The 20,320-nt window shown below is 42.9% G+C and overlaps 1 protein-coding gene across 1 annotated transcript in view; it reads right to left on the bottom strand.

The window, feature by feature from the left end:
- LOC115158122 (KN motif and ankyrin repeat domain-containing protein 3) overlaps positions 1–19,761 on the bottom strand; it is a 22,117-nt gene extending 2,356 nt beyond the window's left edge. Inside the window, exons 1-9 of the mRNA XM_029706685.1 lie at positions 19,610–19,761; positions 5,923–6,041; positions 4,831–4,919; positions 2,836–4,704; positions 1,946–2,048; positions 1,594–1,809; positions 1,064–1,154; positions 455–674; positions 90–232 (exon numbers count right to left, since the gene is read on the bottom strand). Coding sequence (XP_029562545.1) covers positions 90–232; positions 455–674; positions 1,064–1,154; positions 1,594–1,809; positions 1,946–2,048; positions 2,836–4,704; positions 4,831–4,867 — 2,679 coding nt within the window. The 5' untranslated portion in view covers positions 4,868–4,919; positions 5,923–6,041; positions 19,610–19,761. The remainder of the gene's footprint in view (positions 1–89; positions 233–454; positions 675–1,063; positions 1,155–1,593; positions 1,810–1,945; positions 2,049–2,835; positions 4,705–4,830; positions 4,920–5,922; positions 6,042–19,609) is intronic.
- Positions 19,762–20,320: the final 559 nt, after the last annotated feature.

Genomic DNA, 20,320 nt, shown 5'->3' with positions numbered 1-20,320 from the left:
GCCCAGTTAGCATAGTGTTAGCGAGCACACACAAGCAGCATTGACTGAGGGGGATAGACTGGATTTGAAGTGATTTGACAAGGACTTACCTGGCTGGCCTTGGCGTTGACGTTGCCCTGACTGAAGAGCTTCCTGACCACCACCATGTCATCCTCCTCCTTCACAGATGAGAGGGCCGCCAGCATGATAGCAGTGTAGCCTGCCTTGTTCTGCTTATCTACACAACACATGCCTGCACAGAGCACACCCACCCCATGGTGAAACCCTGGGGCATGGAAACTTCCTGACGATAAATAAATGGCATAACTAATGTGATTTTATGCCTGTAGTTAAACTATGAATACTAAACTTCTGAAGATTCATTATGATCATCAGAATCTCTTCACTAAGGTCATAAGCCCTGACCCTAACACAACTTTCCAGAGATAAGTGAACACTCCTCACTCCAACTAACCTGTGTCCAGCAGTAGCCCCACCACAGTGAAATTGGAGTGGGAGACGCTGTAGTGCAAGGCCGTGTTACCATTGCCATCGGTCATGTTGATGACGTGGGCCAGCAGGGCAGAGGAGACCTCAGTGAAGGCCATCAGGTAGTCTGAGACACGGGGCGGCTGGGCCATCTTTGCACTAGAGATGCGGAACCATTCCAGCTGCACAGTATGAGTGCTGGAGAGCTACAGTACAAGACAAGGGGCATGGAGGGAGGATGTGGGATAAGATCACTGATGGAATACAGCTACATAAAGGTTATCATACTAATATGATTATAAACACTTGGAACACCAGGAAGACATTTTATAAACATGCAGAGGTCTTGGTGATGTATTAAATGTTTATAATCGTTTTTAGTGTGGCATGAATTAGACTAAGGAGACTATGTCCGTGAAACCACTTCTTCAAGTCCTGGAACTTCAAAATACACTTGAGGGATTGTGTGTGGATTGGAAAAAACAAACATGGTATTTGTTTCCAAAAATCAGGTATGAGCTAATTTTGAAAAGGAAATTCAAGATTTCCAGGATATAATAAAACAGAGGAATTAAAGAGGCATGCTGAAACCTACCACTTCTTTACTCTTCAGTGTTTTGACATCATCATTCAGGTGGTTCTTCAGAATGAGAGAAGCCTCATGCATTTTTGCACTCAGCTCAAATCTAGGACAAGGGATTACTGCAATTAGACATGGAAGTTATCTATGGTAGTGACCGACTGGGATCTAACACTTGTGATATGTAAGATGAGGCTCCTATATAACGTACTCAACTAATTTTTGTAAACATCTTGGCTATAATTCCATGTCAATAATATACACATGCATAGCTTCACAGATGATAATGTTGCAAAATAACTTTGGCTGTGGTAATTGAACGGTTTGATATGCTAATTAAGACCTGATTTGCTACCATTACACCCTTAGTATTTATGCTAACTTTAGCAAATTCAGGGCACCTAAAGGCTACAAACCAAAACAGAAGATTCAAATTTGACTACCAACAGACTTCTTTCAAGGAAAGCAAACTTTCAACAAATTCTGAAAACTTGTCATCTGCCAACAATGACAGTTCTATGAGCTGTAGTTGTAATCAAGCATACTTCTCTTTTACTGCATCTGGACTGTCCTCAGTGGCTCCAGTCCCTGCTGCTAAGGCCATATCATCACTATCGGTGTCATCCATATTAATGTTCCTCTCTTCATCGGAGGTCTCCTCCAGAGCTGCCTCTCCATCACTACTGTCCGAGCAATCATCCACTTCACTGCCGCCCGAGGAACTCCCCTCTTCCTCCTCTTCACTAGATGTCGACTCATACCTGAACAGAAGTACATGTCTAGTTAGTTATCTTTAACATTGGTCATCCTTTTCTTCTAATATGCCCTGTGTATTATCAGTGTGATGGTAATATGTGCAGATTTTTGCTCATTCAATGATGACAAAGCACCGCTTACCCCCCGTTGAGAATGCCAACAAACTGCAAGCTCTTCTTGCCGCTGCAACGTGATTCACCGGAACTACTCCCATCCTTCTTCTTCATGATGGACTTCAGCATACCTGTGGCCCCAACGGACTCGGTGAGTGACCCAACCAATATGCTACTACATTGAATTCAACAGTGCCTTTGGAAAGTTTAGACCCCTTGACTTTTTCCACATTTTGTTAGGTTACAGCCTTATTCTAAAATATATTAAATTATAATTTTTCCTCATCAATCTACACATAATACCCCATAATGACAAAGCAAAAACTGTTTTTTTGCTCATTTATTAAAAATTTAAAACAGAAATTGTACATTTACATAAGTATTCAGAGCCTTTACTCAGTACCCTTGGCAGCAATTACAGCCTCGAGTCTTCTTGGGTATTTTGTTACAAGCTTGGCACATCTATTTGGGGAGTTTCTCCCATTCTTCTCTGCAGATCCTCTCAAGCGCTGTCTGGTTGGATGGGGAGCGTTGCTGCACAGCTATTTTCAGGTCTCTCCAGAGATGTTCAATCGGGTTCAAGTCCGGGCTCTGGCTGGGCCATTCAAGGATATTCAGAGACTTGTCCCGTGTCATTTCGTATCTCATAGCAAAGGGTCTTAATACTTATGTAACATTTAAAAAAAACTGTTTTCACTTTGTCATTATGGGGTATTGTGTGTAGATTGCTGAGGATTTTTATTAATTTAAACATTTTAGAATAAGGCTGTAACGCAACAAAATGTGGAAAAAGTCAAGGGGTCTAAACTTTCCGAAGGCACTGTATATTGCTTTTACACCTGCTTTATTAGTGTAGGGGAATCATTCATCTTCAATAGGAAGAACTATTGTATAAGAATAAATACACTTGGCACTCACTTTCAACCATTGTTGGAGTTGTGGGTGTCCTGGGCGCCATTTCCTCCTCTTCCTTTCCTTCAGCTAAACTGACCGTCTCCTCGCCAGGGGTGACCTTGTACTCCGCAATGGTCATCTGTCTCTTCTTCAGCGCAGCGACTGGAGCTTTCTGCTCTATAGTCTGATCCTCGTACAGATTCTCCCATTGACTTCCAGTGCTGACCAGTGCTACTGGGGTTGGTTCCTCTTCTGCAGGGCTCTCCACAGAGTCAGTCTGAGTGCTCTGGTCGTAATGTCCAGCTCTCAAATCCTCACCTACACAAGCGTCAACCACCTCAGGACAACAGGAGACTGCGACATGCTGTGAAGCTGGCGTGGATGTTGTAGAGGCTTCGGTCCCCACTTGGGCATGGGCCGAGTCTGGTTTGGCAAGGACCGCCTTCTCGGACGTTGCTTTGGATTTCCTCTCATCCTCCTGGGCTTTGAGCACCGCCAGGTCCTCGTCAGCCTGGCCGAGTCGCCCCTCCAGAGCCAAGATGGACTCCTGCTGGAACTTGATGGTGTCCTGTAGGGTGTCAATCTCCCTCTGGGCCTCACTGCTCAGCCCCAGCTGGGATTCCATCACCCAAACCGAGGCCTCCTCTGTCTCCACTCCAGCCTGCACCCACTCCTCGCGGAAGGCCGGTGCCTCCGTGGCCACACCTTTCTCGCAGACGTCCACCTGAGGCGTGCCCTCTGAGGCATCCTTGGCACCTTGGCTGTAGTAGAAGACCCCGGCATCCAGCAACATGTCATCCCCAACGGCCACAGACCTCTTCTCCACAACCTTCTCAGAACGTGCTCCATCTGTCCCTGTCTTGCCTTCAAACTTCTCAGTCAGCTTTCTGAGGTCCCCTATTTTGCTTGGACTCTTGGGACTTCTGGGACTCTTGGGGGAAAAAGGAGGACGTTCCTGACTCTGTGTGCCTGCGTCCACCGTTGTGGTGGTAGTACTGCTCACTGCTGTTGTAGCCTGTTGTTGGGCCGCCAAGGTCTTCTTCTCCTGCAGTGCCAGTAGGAGCATGTCTTTCTCAGCCCGTAGCTTGGCCACCTCCCTCTCCAGCACTGGGACGCCCTTCACTCTCTCCTCCATCTCCTTCAGTTGCCTCAGGGCAGTGGCCATCTGCTCTCTCACAGTCTGCAACTGGTTGGGAGGCAGAGTAGCCATTCCGGTGCTAGAGGCCGGGGTGCTCCTACCGGAGGAGTGGGGACTGGGTCTGGTCAGGCTACTCTGAGATAGGCTGGGGGCGGCAGACAAGAGGTGCAAGGGCTGGTCATCTACTGTGGCTGCTGCACTAGCTGGGGTAACATGAGTAGTCACAGCCCTGGGGTTTTGCTTTGGTGGGTCAGAGAGCTGGAAACAGGTGCCATTTTGGTGCTGGTGGCTCTGCTCCTGCTGCAGTCGCAGGCTGGTCTCCAGGAGGGTCCTCTCTACCCTGGGGTTACGTAGCGGAGGTGGTGGTGGCACTTTGGCGCCAGCAGAGAGGGGGAGGCTAAGGACAGATAGCGGGGACAGGGGTTGCCCTTCACTGGGAGCGGAGCCGATGCGATTCCGTGGGGGTGGAGGAGGGGGCACACGACCATCTTCGCTGGCGGGTGAGGAGAGGGACTCTGTTGAGGTCCAGCCGCTGGCTCTTCCCCCCACATTCGGGCTCCGCTGCGAGACTTTGACCCCCCGGGATGACCTGCGAGAGTTGACGGGTGCCCGGCGGACGTGGTGGCCGCTTTCTATCTCCTCCACATACTTGAGGAAGTCCAGGTCCAGCTGGAAGCCATACGGAGTTTGGACCGAATAAGAGCCCTGTTGATCCGCCTCTTCCTGACTGGAGAATAGAAACGGTGCGCCCAGATCTGCAGTCCACAGGAAACCATTACAACAACAGTTATCAAATCTGTTTAAGTTTTTCAAGTCCCAGACATTATCCATTGTTACCACATAATGACTTGATAAATACCAGCTGGAACTGAAATGCTTACCAGGCAACTTGGGGTTGACCTGCACAGACTGAGTCATGGTTGTGAACTGAGACCTTTCAGCAGAAGCCCCCAGAGAGTCTACTCACAACCTGGTAAGAGAAGGGAAACACTGACTCAGATACCTGTGCACTGTATGTGTTTTACTGCGGCTACTGTACGCATGTATGAATTTTTCACGTGTTAGCCAGAGGTAAAGAGAGCATGACATTTGGTTAAGAAGTATGGAGGCTTGTAGCCTAAAATTACATTATTCAGGACGTCGTAGCTTGACACTCTTCGCTTGATGGCGAAATTAACTGTAGCAAATCTTTCTCATTCAAGACGAAACCTTCTTATAAACTACCCATAAAGATCTTACTGTAAGGACACCTGAAGACCTTTATACGAGAGACTCTACTTAGCAATGTTTTTGAATCCACCCCTTGTTGAAGGGCAATTCCCTACATTGGTCTGGGGTGGGTTTTTCAAAGCCTTCACGGCTAAAGTAATATGTTAATTCTCACACCAGCCCAGAGTCACACCTCATTTTTTTTAACGAATGATGCTAATTCACATCCACAAGACAAACATCGATGTTATAACTGGTACTCTCTCACGGCTGTGCAGCTGGGTTGTGGAGAGTAATAACTTTAGCTACGAATGCTTTGGGAAACCCACTCCCCAATGCTCCGTTAGAGAGAAAGAGGAACTGTAGGTAACAAGGGGTTAATCCCAGGGTTTGTTTTTTTCTTTGTCGGAGGTGTTGAAGTCAAGAAGGGGATTAACCATGACATCACCTATACCTCCAAGCAGTATGTCTGAAAGCCCTGCACACGTTACAGATAAAAGCGACGTTAAGTGGCCCAAGAACAAAAGCAACAGGAAACGATGAACAGAAGCCAATACAGACAAGCCAGATATTACATTAGGATCAGAAACCCAAACTATTGCTCGCAATCACAGAATTTGCCAACGGTTAAATTAACACGTTGTTCAAACAGGTTTTCTTAGTAATAAACTTTCATTACGTCAGCTGTCATGTTTTAAAACTGTTGTAGTGTTGCTAGTGTAGTATTTCTGATCGACCAATGTGTCGTATTGAAGTTAAGTTACCTCGGGCATACAGTCTGTGGAAGAATCATAAAGGTGTCTTGACGCTGGGCCAGGGAGTTCACTTTGGGTTGGTCTTCCTGGCTGTCAATCCAGTTCTGGGTCACCGTTCCTTAGCTCCACTGACAGGGAGAGGGGATGGATAGACGTCAGGGTCAGAGCAGAAACACACATGCATTGCGAGGCACACACATGTACAGAGTTCACAGTTGTGGGACACATTTCCATACACTGCTCGACTAAGAAAGAGAGATCGACAAAGGGTCAGAGCACCCCCCCCACACCCCACACACCTGTTTCCATATAGCCTTAAGCACATTCCACCACACAATTCCCTCTCACATCCTGCTAGCATGGACCAGGCTGGGACATGTTCAGATACTTGAGGGCTACACGGTAGTTGTAATTACGTAGGATAAATAAAAAAACATCTCCAAAAACAAGGATTTTCTGACATCTCTCGTTGCCATTCAAAGAGAAGCTATGCACAAAATGTTGATACTGTGACAGCAAAGCCCAGCGTAGTCTACATTATTATTCCACAAAGCAAGGCGTCAGATTAAAATGATTGCGGCGGATAGTCCCTCCAGCCCTCCGCCTCACCAAAGCAAGCTTATCACAAGAGAATGGCATCCACAGACGATGTCTCACGCTAATGGCCAGCAAGTGGAGATTGGTCTGAGGGACTCTGGTTCATTTTCAGCCAGGTCTGCTGTCACTGCTTCATTCCCCCAGCCAGAGGAGAGACCCTGTCACTCCTACACAGGGTTCTAGGGCCATAGAGCAGAGATTTTCCTGACCAGGCACAACTCTGGGCTCTACTTATAGTCTATAACTTGACTACTGGTCTGGAAATACTCCTAGGCCTAGCCATAGCTAGGGCTGGGCGCTATGGCCCAAAAAAAATCATATCACAGTATTTATAAAATTTATGACGGTATTTTATGTTTTTTTTAATAATAAAAGTTGTACATTTGCTTTATGATTGGTGCATGACCCTAGGGTGGCATCACACACATCCTAAGTGATTTCATGGGTCTCTCTCCATTCTGATTGTTTTATACTGTTCAATTAGACTTTTCTACATTTATGCATTTCCTGCACTCGTTTGAGATCATTTCCACACTGCCACGTAGGGCTGCACGATATGGGCAAAAAATCTAGGCCTTACTTTTAACCAAATGTTGCAATTGTGATTTGACTTGCGATTTAGATCAAAACACTTGGGTGAACTGCTGGAATCATAGAATTAGAATAATCATTCTATTTCTAGAGTTATTAGATAATAGTGGGCACTTTGAATACAGTATTTTTTGACATGACAATGACTCGTGTCAAAATGAAAATGCCAGGGAGAAGTTATTGTGATAGTGTTGGAACCAAAGGGTTGGAACCAAAGTGTTGGTCTGTGTTTCCTTGGGGACCCTATAATCATTGGCTACATTAAAATGTTCTCTCTTAGCTACTTCATGTAGCTAACATATTCAAGCTTCGCCGATTCCTCTTTGATTTAGAAGATACTGTTGCACAAACAACATGCTCATTTAGGCTTACACCATCACTGGTATCAGGCTGTATAGCTAGCTACGTTTGCTCTGACATTTATTAGCCAGCTAACTAGCGATTAGCGGCTAATACGACTTAGCCACAACTTGCTAAGAAAATACAAACCAGCTGTTCGCAGATGTAAGAAACACAAACTAATAGTGCAATTATAGAATGCTTGCCCTAGCACAACGGAGGGAACACAACATTCAGTCTAATTAGTCAAGGTGCTGCGCAGATTAGCTGAACACGAACATATCCCTACGGAATCTACGGCTGCACAGCCACTAGTTAAGAACAAGAAAATAATGAACAAGTGGTTATTAAGAGTACATTAGTTATACTGAGTAAACTGGAAAACATTGATTCGTTTTGGAATATTTACTCAAAAATAGCTGTTGTATAACTTCTTGTGGACAAGGTTTCCGTTCTAGGTTGCAGAAAGAAACTGTCTGTGCTTGGACTTCTGGAAATACAGTATCCCACTGGAAGTGCCAAATTCCAAGTGCCTCAGATTTGCTCCAGATGCCAGCTCCTCAGATCAGAGGAGTGTAACATAAACACGTAGTCCCCATCCCACCCATTCCCTGCCTCACTACTCCTCACTTAGTGCCTCCAGCTCCCACTCAGCACAAATAGGCCAGTTCAATGTTTTTTTCCAGGTCCTGATGACAGGCAACAAATTACAGGGCAACCCACACAATTAGGGGGAGAAACCACATTCTGCTGCGCCCCTCATCCTCACCAGCAGTGAGCCACAGCCATGTCACATACACCGGCAGGAGTGAGCACACACACACAACAACAACAACAACAACAATTGCCAGTTACACACCGTTCTGTGTTGTGGTAGCGATCTTTGTAGATCATGATCCCATAAACGACTGAAACTAATGCCTATAAGTCAAAACAAGGCAACAGTAAACATGTCCCGTCCCCCCCACCCCCTGGGACAAATGAGATATTGCGTGTGACTAACACGTTTCTGTTAATTACTATAGCTCCCGCATTGGGCCAATCAGTGTCATTTTGTAAATGCCTTAAGGTAAGACACATCAGCCACCCAAGTTTAATCAAAATCGTGCCAGTGCTGTCTGAGATATCACTTGTGATGAACGTACAGAGGGCGACAGATCCACAGTCCCCTCCCCGATTTCATTGTGAGGAACAACTAATAGCGGGCCTAGGTCTTAATTTTGTAAACCTGTCCCACTGTTAACGGACACACTGGATTACTCTACAAATTGAGGCCAAGTTACTATAAGCTAAGCAATGCAATTAACTGCACATATTTCAAATAGGTATTGAGGATTTCTGTAAAGATTTGTCTACCTTTTTTATTGTTATTATTTTTTTTACATAATGATTCTCTACTATTACAGTCATCAATGAGGCAGCCGTTTCCCCAGCATTCACCATAAATCTAACACTGAAGTCGACTTTTTCAGCACTGCTTTTCAACAGGAAATGTTCTGGTCGAGGGCTGCTGGCTACGTCGCATGAGCCATGTTTTGGAAAAGTAACCTCCTCCCTGCCACCACCTCCCTTTACCCCTCAAAAGGAAGGGGAGGGTCTACAACAGGTCCAGCTGACAATAGAAAAAGCAAGGCATCTAGCTCTAACAGATACATGATAGTCACTCCAGTTCAGCCCACACATATATTAACCCAGATTGGGTCTTCTTGGGCAAGGCCAAGACTATACCTTCATCCTTCCAGCCCGCCCCGCCCCACCACAACCACAGGCTCATCTTTATCATCACACTGCTTAACATAAGAAAAGTCCCATTCAGAAAAGAGACACTCATAGGGTAGGGCCACACTCCCCCACTCCCTGTCTCTGTATGGCTCAGTTCAGCTGCTGGGATAAAATCTGCAGTTTCCTGAAGAGAATCAGGTCTGAGAACAGCCCCGGCCCCGGGGAGACCTATTGTCTCGCAGCAGGAACTCAGGGCCGCTCCGCTCCTGCCAGGAAGCCCATCGCTAATGCCAAAAAGCTGCTTCCTGTGAGGCCAGAGGAAAAAGTCAGGTAGAAAACAAGTGAAAAGAGGAGCTGAACAAACACACTACCTCAGTGCGACACAATAACAAAAGACCAACACACAGGAACGCAAAACCCACATATCCACTACAGATCCTGTCCTTTTCCTGGCGTACAAGCATCCTATCACATGACACCATGCAGAACATGCAATTAGAGCCAGGGATATACAATGTGTGTACACAGCATGAAGGCGAGCGCATGGGGAGTTTAAGGAAATAACCCCCTGATACCTGGAACTATACAGATGTTTCCCTAGGCACTTTGGGCTGCACGCTTACCCGTAACTGTCTCGTAAATCGTGCATTGATGTCAATGAGGGGATTTCGAGATGCACATAAACACAATGCAGTCCCAAGTTAGATTAATCTATCTACTGTAAGAGCTGAAGCCTATCAATCTTGAATATGCATCTAGACTAGAACCCCATCTTTTAACTATCAACTTTGGTCTCAAACGTCACATGCATCCCATAACCCCCCCTGATTCTCATCCAAACACAATCAGTCACATTCAAGCCCCACAATGAGGCATTATGCCACTTCAGTGGTGATGCTGTTTTCTGAGGTCTCCTTGTTCAACCTCCCATTCCCCCTCACTCTCCCTCCCCACTGGGTTCAAAATGTCACAGAGTGAATTCAAAAATCAGGCTTTGGGGAAGTCTGTGGCTTTGGTTGGTGTTTGGGAGGCCAAATACAGTCTGACATGAACTATTTTACTTTTTCAAACTGTATATTTTCAAACTGTTATATTGTCAACAAGAAAACTGAGAACATGGACTTGGAATGGTCCAATAAATGATGCAATAAAAACATAAGACTACTGTCTCTGGAAATGATGATCTTCTTGACCCATTTGGCAAGCCAAGGAGCTGTCTCTTCCCATGCAGCATATCCTACATGCCCCAGCCCATGAACAAACTGTCTTGCCAAGAAACAGTTCTTATGAATCTATTTTTTCCAATTATACAACTTTTCCATTGGTCACCATAGCAGTATGTTCCAGGTCTGATGCCTACAGCAGTCAGTCACATTGAATACCAGTAAATGGCTTTAGTGAGAACAGTGTTTCTCCTTGGTTTTTTTCTTAGATGGAGTGCAAGGCCCCGGAAGCCTTTCACTGTGATGAACGTAACTGAATGAAGCTAAGGACTTCAACGACAACAGCATAATGATACGCATTGTGTCTCCAAAAGTGGCCTTGGCTAAATTGTGTCTTCCTGTGAGAAGCAGCTGATTATACTTTGAGGAGGAATAAACTGCATCAAGGCACTGGATTCAATTAGCAAATAGCCTCTCTCCCTCAGACCTTGTTAGAGAATTAGGTATTTTTAGCATATTTTTCATTCAGCTTTTCTCTGTAGATAGTGTAGTAGGAACTCAATCTTATATCCAAGATGGATTCAATTGAATAGAGTTCCAGTGTAATGAAAGCCCATTAAGCAGTATGTTCCTACTCGTATCAATCAAATCTTCTCTCCAGGACAAGTCCTTTTTGAGATGCTGTGTCAATCTCCAAGTTGGCCAAGTGCAACTGGAGAAAGTGTACAAATGTTAGCCTGCATGTTTCTTCACAAACTTTAAAATTTAACTTCTAACAATCTAATTCTTTCTTTAGAGGTGCAAATGAAAAAAAAACACTCCAATCAGAAAGAATGGCTGGATATTGAAAGTGGCAATTTCGATTTTCAAAGTAGGGGTACATGCTACTTATGGTTGAAGGCCTCTACTGTTAAGTGTGTAACCTAACACTTATAACGCTAATTGCTGGCTTGAGAAATGCTAGAACTTTAAGAGAAATTAACCATTTACAGTTGAAGTCGGAAGTTTACATACACTTAGGTTAGAGTCATTAAAACTAGTTTTTCAACCACTCCACAAATTTCTTGTTAAAAAAAAACTATAGTTTTGGCAAGTCGGTTAGGACATCTACTTTGTGCATGACAGAAGTAATTTTTCCAACAATTGTTTAGAGACAGATTATTTCACTGTATCACAATTCCAGTGGGTCAGAAGTTTACATACACTAAGTTGACTGTGCCTTTAAACAGCTTGGAAAATTCCAGAAAATGATGCCATGGCATTAGAAGTTTCTGATAGGCTAATTGACATCATTTGAGTCAATTGGAGGTGTACCTGTGGATGTATTTCAAGGCCTACCTTCAAACTCTTTGCTTGACATCATGGGAAAATCTGAAGAAAGACCTCAGAAAATAAATTGTAGACCTCCACAAGTCTGGTTCATCCTTGGGAGCAATTTCCAAACGCCTGAAGGTACCACATTCATCTGTACAAACAATAGTACGCAAGTATAAACGTCTCCTGGAGATTAACGTACTCTGGTGCAAAAAGTGCAATCCCAGAACAACAGCAAAGGACCTTGTGAAGATGCTGGAGGAAAAAGGTACAAAAGTATCTATATCCACAGTAAAACGAGTCCTATATCAACATAACCTGAAAGGCCGCTTGGCAAGGAAGAAGCCACTGCTCCAAAACCGCCATAAAAAAGCCAGACTACGGTTTGCAACTGCACATGGGGACAAATATTGTACTTTTTGGAGAAATGTCCTCTGGTCTGATGAAACAAAAATAGAACTGTTTGGCCATAATGACCATCATTATGTTTGGAGGGAAAAGGGGGAGGCTTGCAAGCTGAAGAACACCATCCCAACCGTGAAGCATGGGGGTGGCAGCATCATGTTGTGGGGGTGCTTTGCTGCATGAGGGACTGGTGCACTTCACAAAATAGATGGCATCATGAGGATGGACAATTATGTGGATATATTGAAACAACATCTCAAGACATCAGTCAGGAAGTTAAATGTCTCAAATGGGTCTTCCAAATGGACAATGACCCCAAGCATACTTCCAAAGTTGTGGAAAAATGGCTTAAGGACAAAGTCAAGGTATTGGAGTGGCCATCACAAAGCCCTGACCTCACTCCCATAGAATATTTGTGGGCAGAACTGAAAAAGCATGTGCGAGCAAGGAGGCCTACAAACCTGACTCAGTTACACCAGCTCTGTCAGGAGGAATGGGCCAAAATTCTCCTAACTTATTGTGGGAAGCTTGTGGAAGGCTACCCGAAATGTTTTACCCGAGTTAAACAATTTAAAGGCAATGCTACCAAATACTAATTGAGTATGTAAACTTCTGGAATGTGATGAAAAAAATAAAAATGTCTCTATTATTCTGACATTTCACATTCTTAAAATAAAGTGGTGATCCTAACTGACCTAAGACAGGGCATTTTTACTAGGATAAAATGTCAGGAATTGTGAAAAACTGAGTTTAAATGTATTTGGCTAAGGTGTATGTAAACTTCCGACTTCAACTGTAGATCACCAGGCTTTAGAGCCACGGTTGGTGACAGTGGTTACAACCAAGAACTGTGTTAGATACTTTGGCTGTGAACAAGACTGTTTTCTGACAGGGGAGAGCATGGGGCAGAAAGTAATTGCCAAGGTCATTCAGAAAGTGACATTTCTGTTCAGAAAAGCCACATTTCTAGATAAAGGGACCTTGAAAACACTTGCAGCAGCGTTAGTGCTGACCATGCATGCACTACCTCGTACAGTAGCTCCCCTAACTTCATCAAGAACAAGCTACAGACAGCTCAGAATAAAATGTCAAGGGTCATTCTGAATCTTAGCCCTGTTGGCCTTTCAACTCTGTGAAATACAGTGGCTATCAGTTGATAAAGAGTCATTCAGCTGCAGCTGGGATTGGCCCATAAAAGCATGTATGGTACAGCTCTCAGTATCTAAAGAACTCTCTCATTCCTACGCCACAAGATTTTGTGCTATGTCGGTACTGGCCAGAACACATTTACATATATGGCAGTAGTAGAGTGGAACAAACTCCCAGCTGAGATAAAAACGATTTCTGCCAGTCTTAGGATCAAACACTCCTGCAAGGCTTGGTTAATGTTGAGATGGCCAGGAGGCTAAGTGTAAAGCTACTCTGCACTAGTGGAGTAATTTGTTAGATGTGTATATTTAGCTTCTTTTTTTTGTATACATCTAAATATGTGGACATTGTATGTATGACAGAGTGCCGATGTCACTTGTTTTGCCCTGCAGCCACTTGCCTACCAATAGAGGATATTAATGGCCTTTGACTTTTTGTCTATATAATCTTGTGCAATTTTGAAACAGATATTGGTTGCCTGGTGTGGTTTCTTTATGCATTTTAAATTGTCAAATCAAGGGATTTTGGGAAAGCCTTTCCACCTACCAGCAGACGGTTATCATTAGCATTATCGCTAACGGCTACACAACGTGTAGACGAGACATATGCCCCTGCACATTGACTCGGTACCGGTACCCCCAGTATATCGCCTTGTATTGTTATTTTATTGTTGCTCTTTAATTTTTTTTTACTTCAGTTTATTTAGTAAATACTTTAACACCTATTTTTTCTTAAACTGCATTGTTGGTTAAGGGCTTGTAAGTAAGCATTTCACTGTAAGGTCTACACCTTTGGCGCATGTGACAAATAACATTTGAGGCATTCCTGTGCCGTTTTAGAAAGTTGCAGGAAAATATGAATCACTGATGTATTTTGTTCATGTCTTATGATTAACGTGGACAAACGTAATTCATTTTCTAATAAGTTCAATACATTTTTGAATAATGTCCGAGAGATATACATGGTTATCAAAACGTCACGCCAGGGTAAGCCTACACAAATCACAGCCCTTATTTTAAGTGTTTGTAAAATCCCCTATGGGAAAAATGTATGGTGAAAAAAAACCGACTGGAACCATTTCCCTGTTTGACCACTAGGTTTTATGGGTATTATGACCTCTCCACTGAGGGGTTCTATATCAGACTCCATTCTATGCGGCACATGGTCTGCAGGTTGAACATGGTGAGACTGTAGACTCCTAAATTGATTTAGGCAATTTTACAGCAAACTAGCTACTTCATATCCTGATATTGACTTTGGTATTATTGTGTGTAGCTATGTTTGCTAGCTAGCCAGCCAGCCAGCTCATAGAGAATGCATGGCATTGTGGGTTTTGTAGTAGACTTGAGCTGCAACAGATTTCCAACAGGATTTTCACATGTAGTTACCAACCTTTTTATAATGACAAAATTAAACATTTGTTCACAAAAAATATTGTTCCCACATATTCGTGTTATTTAACACTGTAAATTATAAGAATTAGTGGTTTGGGGTGGATTTTTGTTTTTTTTAACGTTGGTGAAAAAGTGACTATGATTTTGTGTTGTACTTAGTCAACTGAAAAATGTGCTTATAGTTTTGAAACAACTGATTTTTTGATTATCTGTTTTGAGTTTTGTACTAGGAGTTGTGAAAATGTACCACACACACACGTAAAAATTCCACCAACGTGTTTTTTTTTTAAAGAAAGCCTGATAGGTCTACCAACGAGTGCAGGTTGCCCTAAGAGTAAATACAAATCTGGGAGACTCAAATTAGTATGATAGGTAAAGTTTGGTATTTGTATTTTTAACCACTGCGACCTGGCCAAGATAAAGCAAAGCGACAAAAACAACCCAGTTACACATGGGATAAGCAAAAGTACAGTCAATAACACAATAGAAAAATCTGTATACAGTGTGTGCAAATGAAGTAAGGAGGTAAGGCAATAAATAGGCCAATAGTGGTAAAGTAATTACAATTTAGCAATTTACACTGGAGTGATATGTGCAGATGAGGATGTGCAAGTAGAAATACTGGTGTGCAAAAGAGCAGAAAGACAAAAACAAATATGGGGATGAGGTAGGTAGTTGGTTGGATGGGCTATTTACAAATGGGCTGGGTACAGCGATCGGTAAGCTGCTCTGACAGCTGACGCTTAAAGTTAGTGAGGGAGATATAGGTCTCCAACTTCAGTTATTTTTGCAATTCGTTCCAGTCATTGGCAGCAGAGAACTAGAAGGAAAGGCGGCCAAAGCAGGTGTTGGCTTTGGGAATGACCAGTGAAATATACCTGCTGGAACGCGTGCTACGGGTGAGTGGTGCTATGGTGACCAGTGAGCTGAGATAAGGCGGAGCGATACCTAGCAAAGACTTATAGATGACCTGTAGCCAGTGGGTTTGGCGACGAATATGTAGCGAGGGCCAGCCAACGAGAGCATACAGGTCGCATTGGTGGGTGGTATATGGGGCTTTGGTAACAAAACGTATGGCACTGTGATAGCAAATTGGATGCAGTCTGAGTAGTGTTGGAGGCTAGTTTGTAAATGACATCGCTGAAGTCAAGGATTGGTAGGATAGTCAGTTTTACAAGGGTAAGTTTGGCAGCATGAGTGAAGGAGGCTTTGTTGCGAAATAGGAAGCCGATTCTAGATTTAGTTTTGGATTGGAGATGCTTAATATGAGTCTGGAAGTCTGCATTTCGTTTTACTAGCATTTAAGAGCAGTTGGAGGCCACGGAAGGAGTGTTGTATGGCGTTGAAGCTTGTTTGGAGGTTTGTTAACACAGTGTCCAAAGAAGGGCCAGATGTATACAGAATGGTGTTGTCTGCGTAGAGGTGGATCAAAGAGTCACCCGCAGCAAGAGTGACATCATGGATATATACAGAGAAAAGAGTTGGCCCGAGAATTTAACCCTGTGGCACCCCCATAGAGACTGCCAGAGGTCCGGACAACAGGCCCTCTGATTGGTATGTATTAATATGTGGATGTCCATCAGCAATGTCGTATGATATCTTACGAATTCCAATTTGTATGCTATGAATTGCAATTCGTACAACATATTACAAATTTGCAATACATATGATACAGATTCCAATTTGTTATTGCTAAACCTAGCTACGTGGCTAATGCTAACATTAGCTAGGTGGCTAACGTTAGCATGTTAGATAGGTTAAAGCTAAGTAGTTGAAAAGTTGCTAAGTAGTTGAAAAGTTGCTAAGTAACTAAAATGCTGAAGTTGTCCATGAGATTCGAAAACACAACCTTTGGGTTGCTAGACATTCTGTCTTATGTAACCATACCAAAAGTGTAACATATCATAATAACTTCAATGTCCCAGATTTTCATTTACTATGTTGCGTCTAGTCTGAGGCCAGCCTGCATAGTGATAGTTCTCAACATGTGAACTCAAGATGAACTAATTTGGAAGTTGCAAAACAATGATTCCGTGGCTGTCAAGTGAGATAGAATGGACTGGGAATCCGACTGGCAATAAGCCAGCTTAAAGCATAGAATCACATGACAGACAACTTGGGGATGGTTAGCAATCAAGTGGATGAATTACAGTCTGGACCAGCCATGTCTGGAGCACAACTCAATCCACTATCACAACAAGCCAATTCCACGAAGCTGTAGTCATATAAGCCCTGTTCATCCCTGGTGCTAACATGCGTACTTTGTTCTGATGTTGTCCACATCCTAATTGTGCCCACTTTTGTAGACAGGTGTAGCTGGTCAAAAGACACATCGTGATCTGATTGTGAGCAGATCTTCCTGACCGCCTACAGAGGTTGTCAGGCACGTATTGTGTCTGGATCAGCGGAGTCTCATCCTCAGAGGAAGGGGAGGACCATCCTCAGTGAATTTCCTCAGTGAATCCTTTTTAGATAAAACTATACTAAATATGATCACATCACCAAATAATTGAGTAAAACACACTATTTTGTAAAGAAGGTCGACAGTAGCCTCAACAGCACTCTGTAGGGTAGCACCATGGTGTAGCCGGAGGACAGCTAGCGTCCGTCCTCCTCTGGGGACATTGACTTCAATACAAAACCTAGGAGGCTCATGGTTCTCTCCCCCTTAAATAGACTTACACAGCAATTATGACAACTTCCGGAGGACTTCCTCCAACCTATCAAAGCTCTTGCAGCATGAACTGACATGTTCACCCAATCAAAGGATTAACCTAGTACTGAAAGCATAAGCTACAGCTATCTAGCATTGCAGCCTACTTAAACACCCTGCTCAAACAGAGGGATGCTATGTTAGCTAGCTGGCTATGACTATCCAACACAACACTGGAACTCTTCCAAGTCAAGGTAAACTTTTGGTTTTACAAATGAATTGCCACCGGGCCCGCCAGTGTAACTGCTTACTTACTGTACACTGTACCATTACTGTATGATTCTAGAGGGTTCACTAATGCGTTGGTTCTGTTAGCTATGCTGACTATGACGTTACTTTAGATAATATGGTGACAACGATGTAGGCTGTTTGTAGTTTTTTCCCCTGGTCACATACAGCTGATGTGTTGTGCATTGAAGTCCACAAGCGAAGGGATGAGGTGAGAGGAGGAGAGCGCACAGAAGGAATACAACGTGGCTGTGTATTTATGCGTGATCAGGGCAGGAGATTAATTACGCCCGATTCTGTTAAAAAACGTTTATTAACATGTAAGCAAACAGAACAAAACGGGGATAAACATACTTGAATTTGTCCAATAGAAACTCTCCTTTGCAACTGTTGGACTAATTATTACATACTATATCAGCTAGATGCAGGCAAGAGTGTGCAAGGAGGTGTTGAGTGTCACCGTCTGTCCATGTGTCACCTCAAATGTGTCTCTCGACCTGTGTGGACCTACGTTGTAAACTTTCATTCATAGGCTAGGTTGTAGCAACCTCATGATGGGTATAGGGAAAATTTGAGTATCATGTAGTAGCTTAAACCCATCGCTGTTACATTGAACTGGGTGAATGGAATATGAATGACAGTCATCCAATAAGCTGTAATAGAAATAAGGCCATGCTCATGAAAGAAAATCATCCTCCCTCATCTTAAACGGCACTGATCGCCACTGGTCTGGATATCTCACAAGTGTAGACGGAGTTGGGCGGTCAAACCATTTAAATCATCAGTATCCTGCCCTCTAAAGTCATTGACAGGTGGGCCATTGACCATAATAGTTTTAAGATGAATCGATTAATATTATTTTGAAACAAAATCTGTCAAATAGTTTGCATACAGAGGGACCACAACATCTGGTCACAATGCCAACACAGTTAAAGACACATTTTAATGCCAAGTTTAGTCATGACAAATCTTGATCCGATTGGATCATATTAATCGGATGGTGGCAACCACATGTTAGCACCAAGTATAAATAGGGCTTTAGTCATCCCCATACCTTAATATGATTATGTGTGTTATTGAGGCAGAACACTACTTCCTTGTCCTCCAGAGTGAAGAAAAGCTGCTGACAGCACCACAGACTTCTTAATGGGGTGATATGAACAGGGGTAAGGAGTATTCCACTGACAATGGGGTATTTTCATACCATGTCATGTCCTATTGTTTGATGATGACTATGTTTCGCTAACACTCCAAATATTTTTTCCTTGGGGAAAAAAAAGGATTTTGATATCCTGAGTGGATTCGAATCTCAGGTATTTTTCTTGTCTAAATCTAATGTCACTAATCAACCGACATCCACATAACACCTTCATAACTCCATGCTATGCATTCAGTAGCCTATAAATCTCAAAGGAATATCTAATTGAACAGTTATCTTGCATGGGGTGTGTCAATTCTTCTAATCTATGGACTAAACTAACTCTGAAAACGATGTATAATTCATTTTAGTTCAATTCAAAACAGCTGTTGTTGGACTAGCCCAGTTTTGTTCAACTGGGGCTATTGGTAGACATTATGATAGGCTACAGTCTTTATGCGCAAATATTATATAAATTATGGCTGTCCATGTGCTGTCTCTGAAGAGTGAGCAAAATAAATGCACCACGTTATGACGTACACAAATACAACAGTATGAAGTTGATGTTTTAACTCTGACAGATATGGAACGCCGTTTGGGTCTTTGCGTGTCATATGGTTCGGCTACAGCTTTTTCAGAATACAGTTGGTTACAGAAACACTTGTCGCAGGGATATGATGAACTTCGTATGGGTTGGGAACACCCAAAAGTGTATTTTCTGCTGACTAATTTCAAAACACTAAATCAAAATTGTACACTGTTACTACGTAATAGACGAGATCGAAATCAATCAAGGCATGGTTCAATACGGTTGACACAGCGGCAACTTTACCTGTAGGCTACCATTTGCTTTACGCAAATGCTGATCCCCTTGATAGACTATTATTCGAGTAATAAGCAGTGCATGTAAGTAATATGTATCAAGTAAATAAGTTTGTCTTACCTTTCAGACGTTCTATGCCTTTCTTTCAACGTTCAATCTAACTTCTGATGGCATTCCCGGGATAAGTTAATAAACTTAGGAAGACAGGAAAACATGCCACCCTTACGTTTTCTCACTCTTCAAAAGGGCTGAATCAATGATAGACAGGGGAATCATCCAATCGGTGCTAGGGGATGTGTGACCAATAAAAGTAGTAGGAGACAGAAAGGGTTGGAAGTGACTAGTGGCAGACTTCCTGCTTATCATACCCTCTCATGTCCACAGTCATAATATAAAGCCTTTTTGATTATGTTTCTTAATACAAAATAGAAATACACTTTGCATATCTTATAAACATATCTAAAAATACTTATTTAGAGTCAGAATTGAGCAACAACAACAAATCACGTTCTTGGCCTAGTCTATTGTCAGATGTAAATGTAGAAACATGTTATTATTTCGAAAAATAAGAACATAAACTATTGTTTTGCCATCAGATCTTCTTTATACTTTTTTCATAAACATTTTTGAAAGTTTCACTACCACTTGAATTAATAAATGTAACGTTAGTCTATGAAGTGTAAAATATACTTTATTTATTTGAAAAAAGAGGTGTTCATCATTTCCCTTCAAGCTATTTGATGCATAGTGGAATGTTTTGGTATTAAGTTAGCTTGTGATAACGGTATGTAAAAAAATATGAATAATAAACAGTTATCTGGTCAAATACCA

Source organism: Salmo trutta, chromosome 22, assembly GCF_901001165.1.
Source record: "Salmo trutta chromosome 22, fSalTru1.1, whole genome shotgun sequence".
In the NCBI taxonomy this organism is placed as follows: domain Eukaryota; kingdom Metazoa; phylum Chordata; class Actinopteri; order Salmoniformes; family Salmonidae; genus Salmo; species Salmo trutta.
Note: the sequence above shows the minus strand (reverse complement) of the source record. Positions and strands in the feature narration are given on the sequence as shown.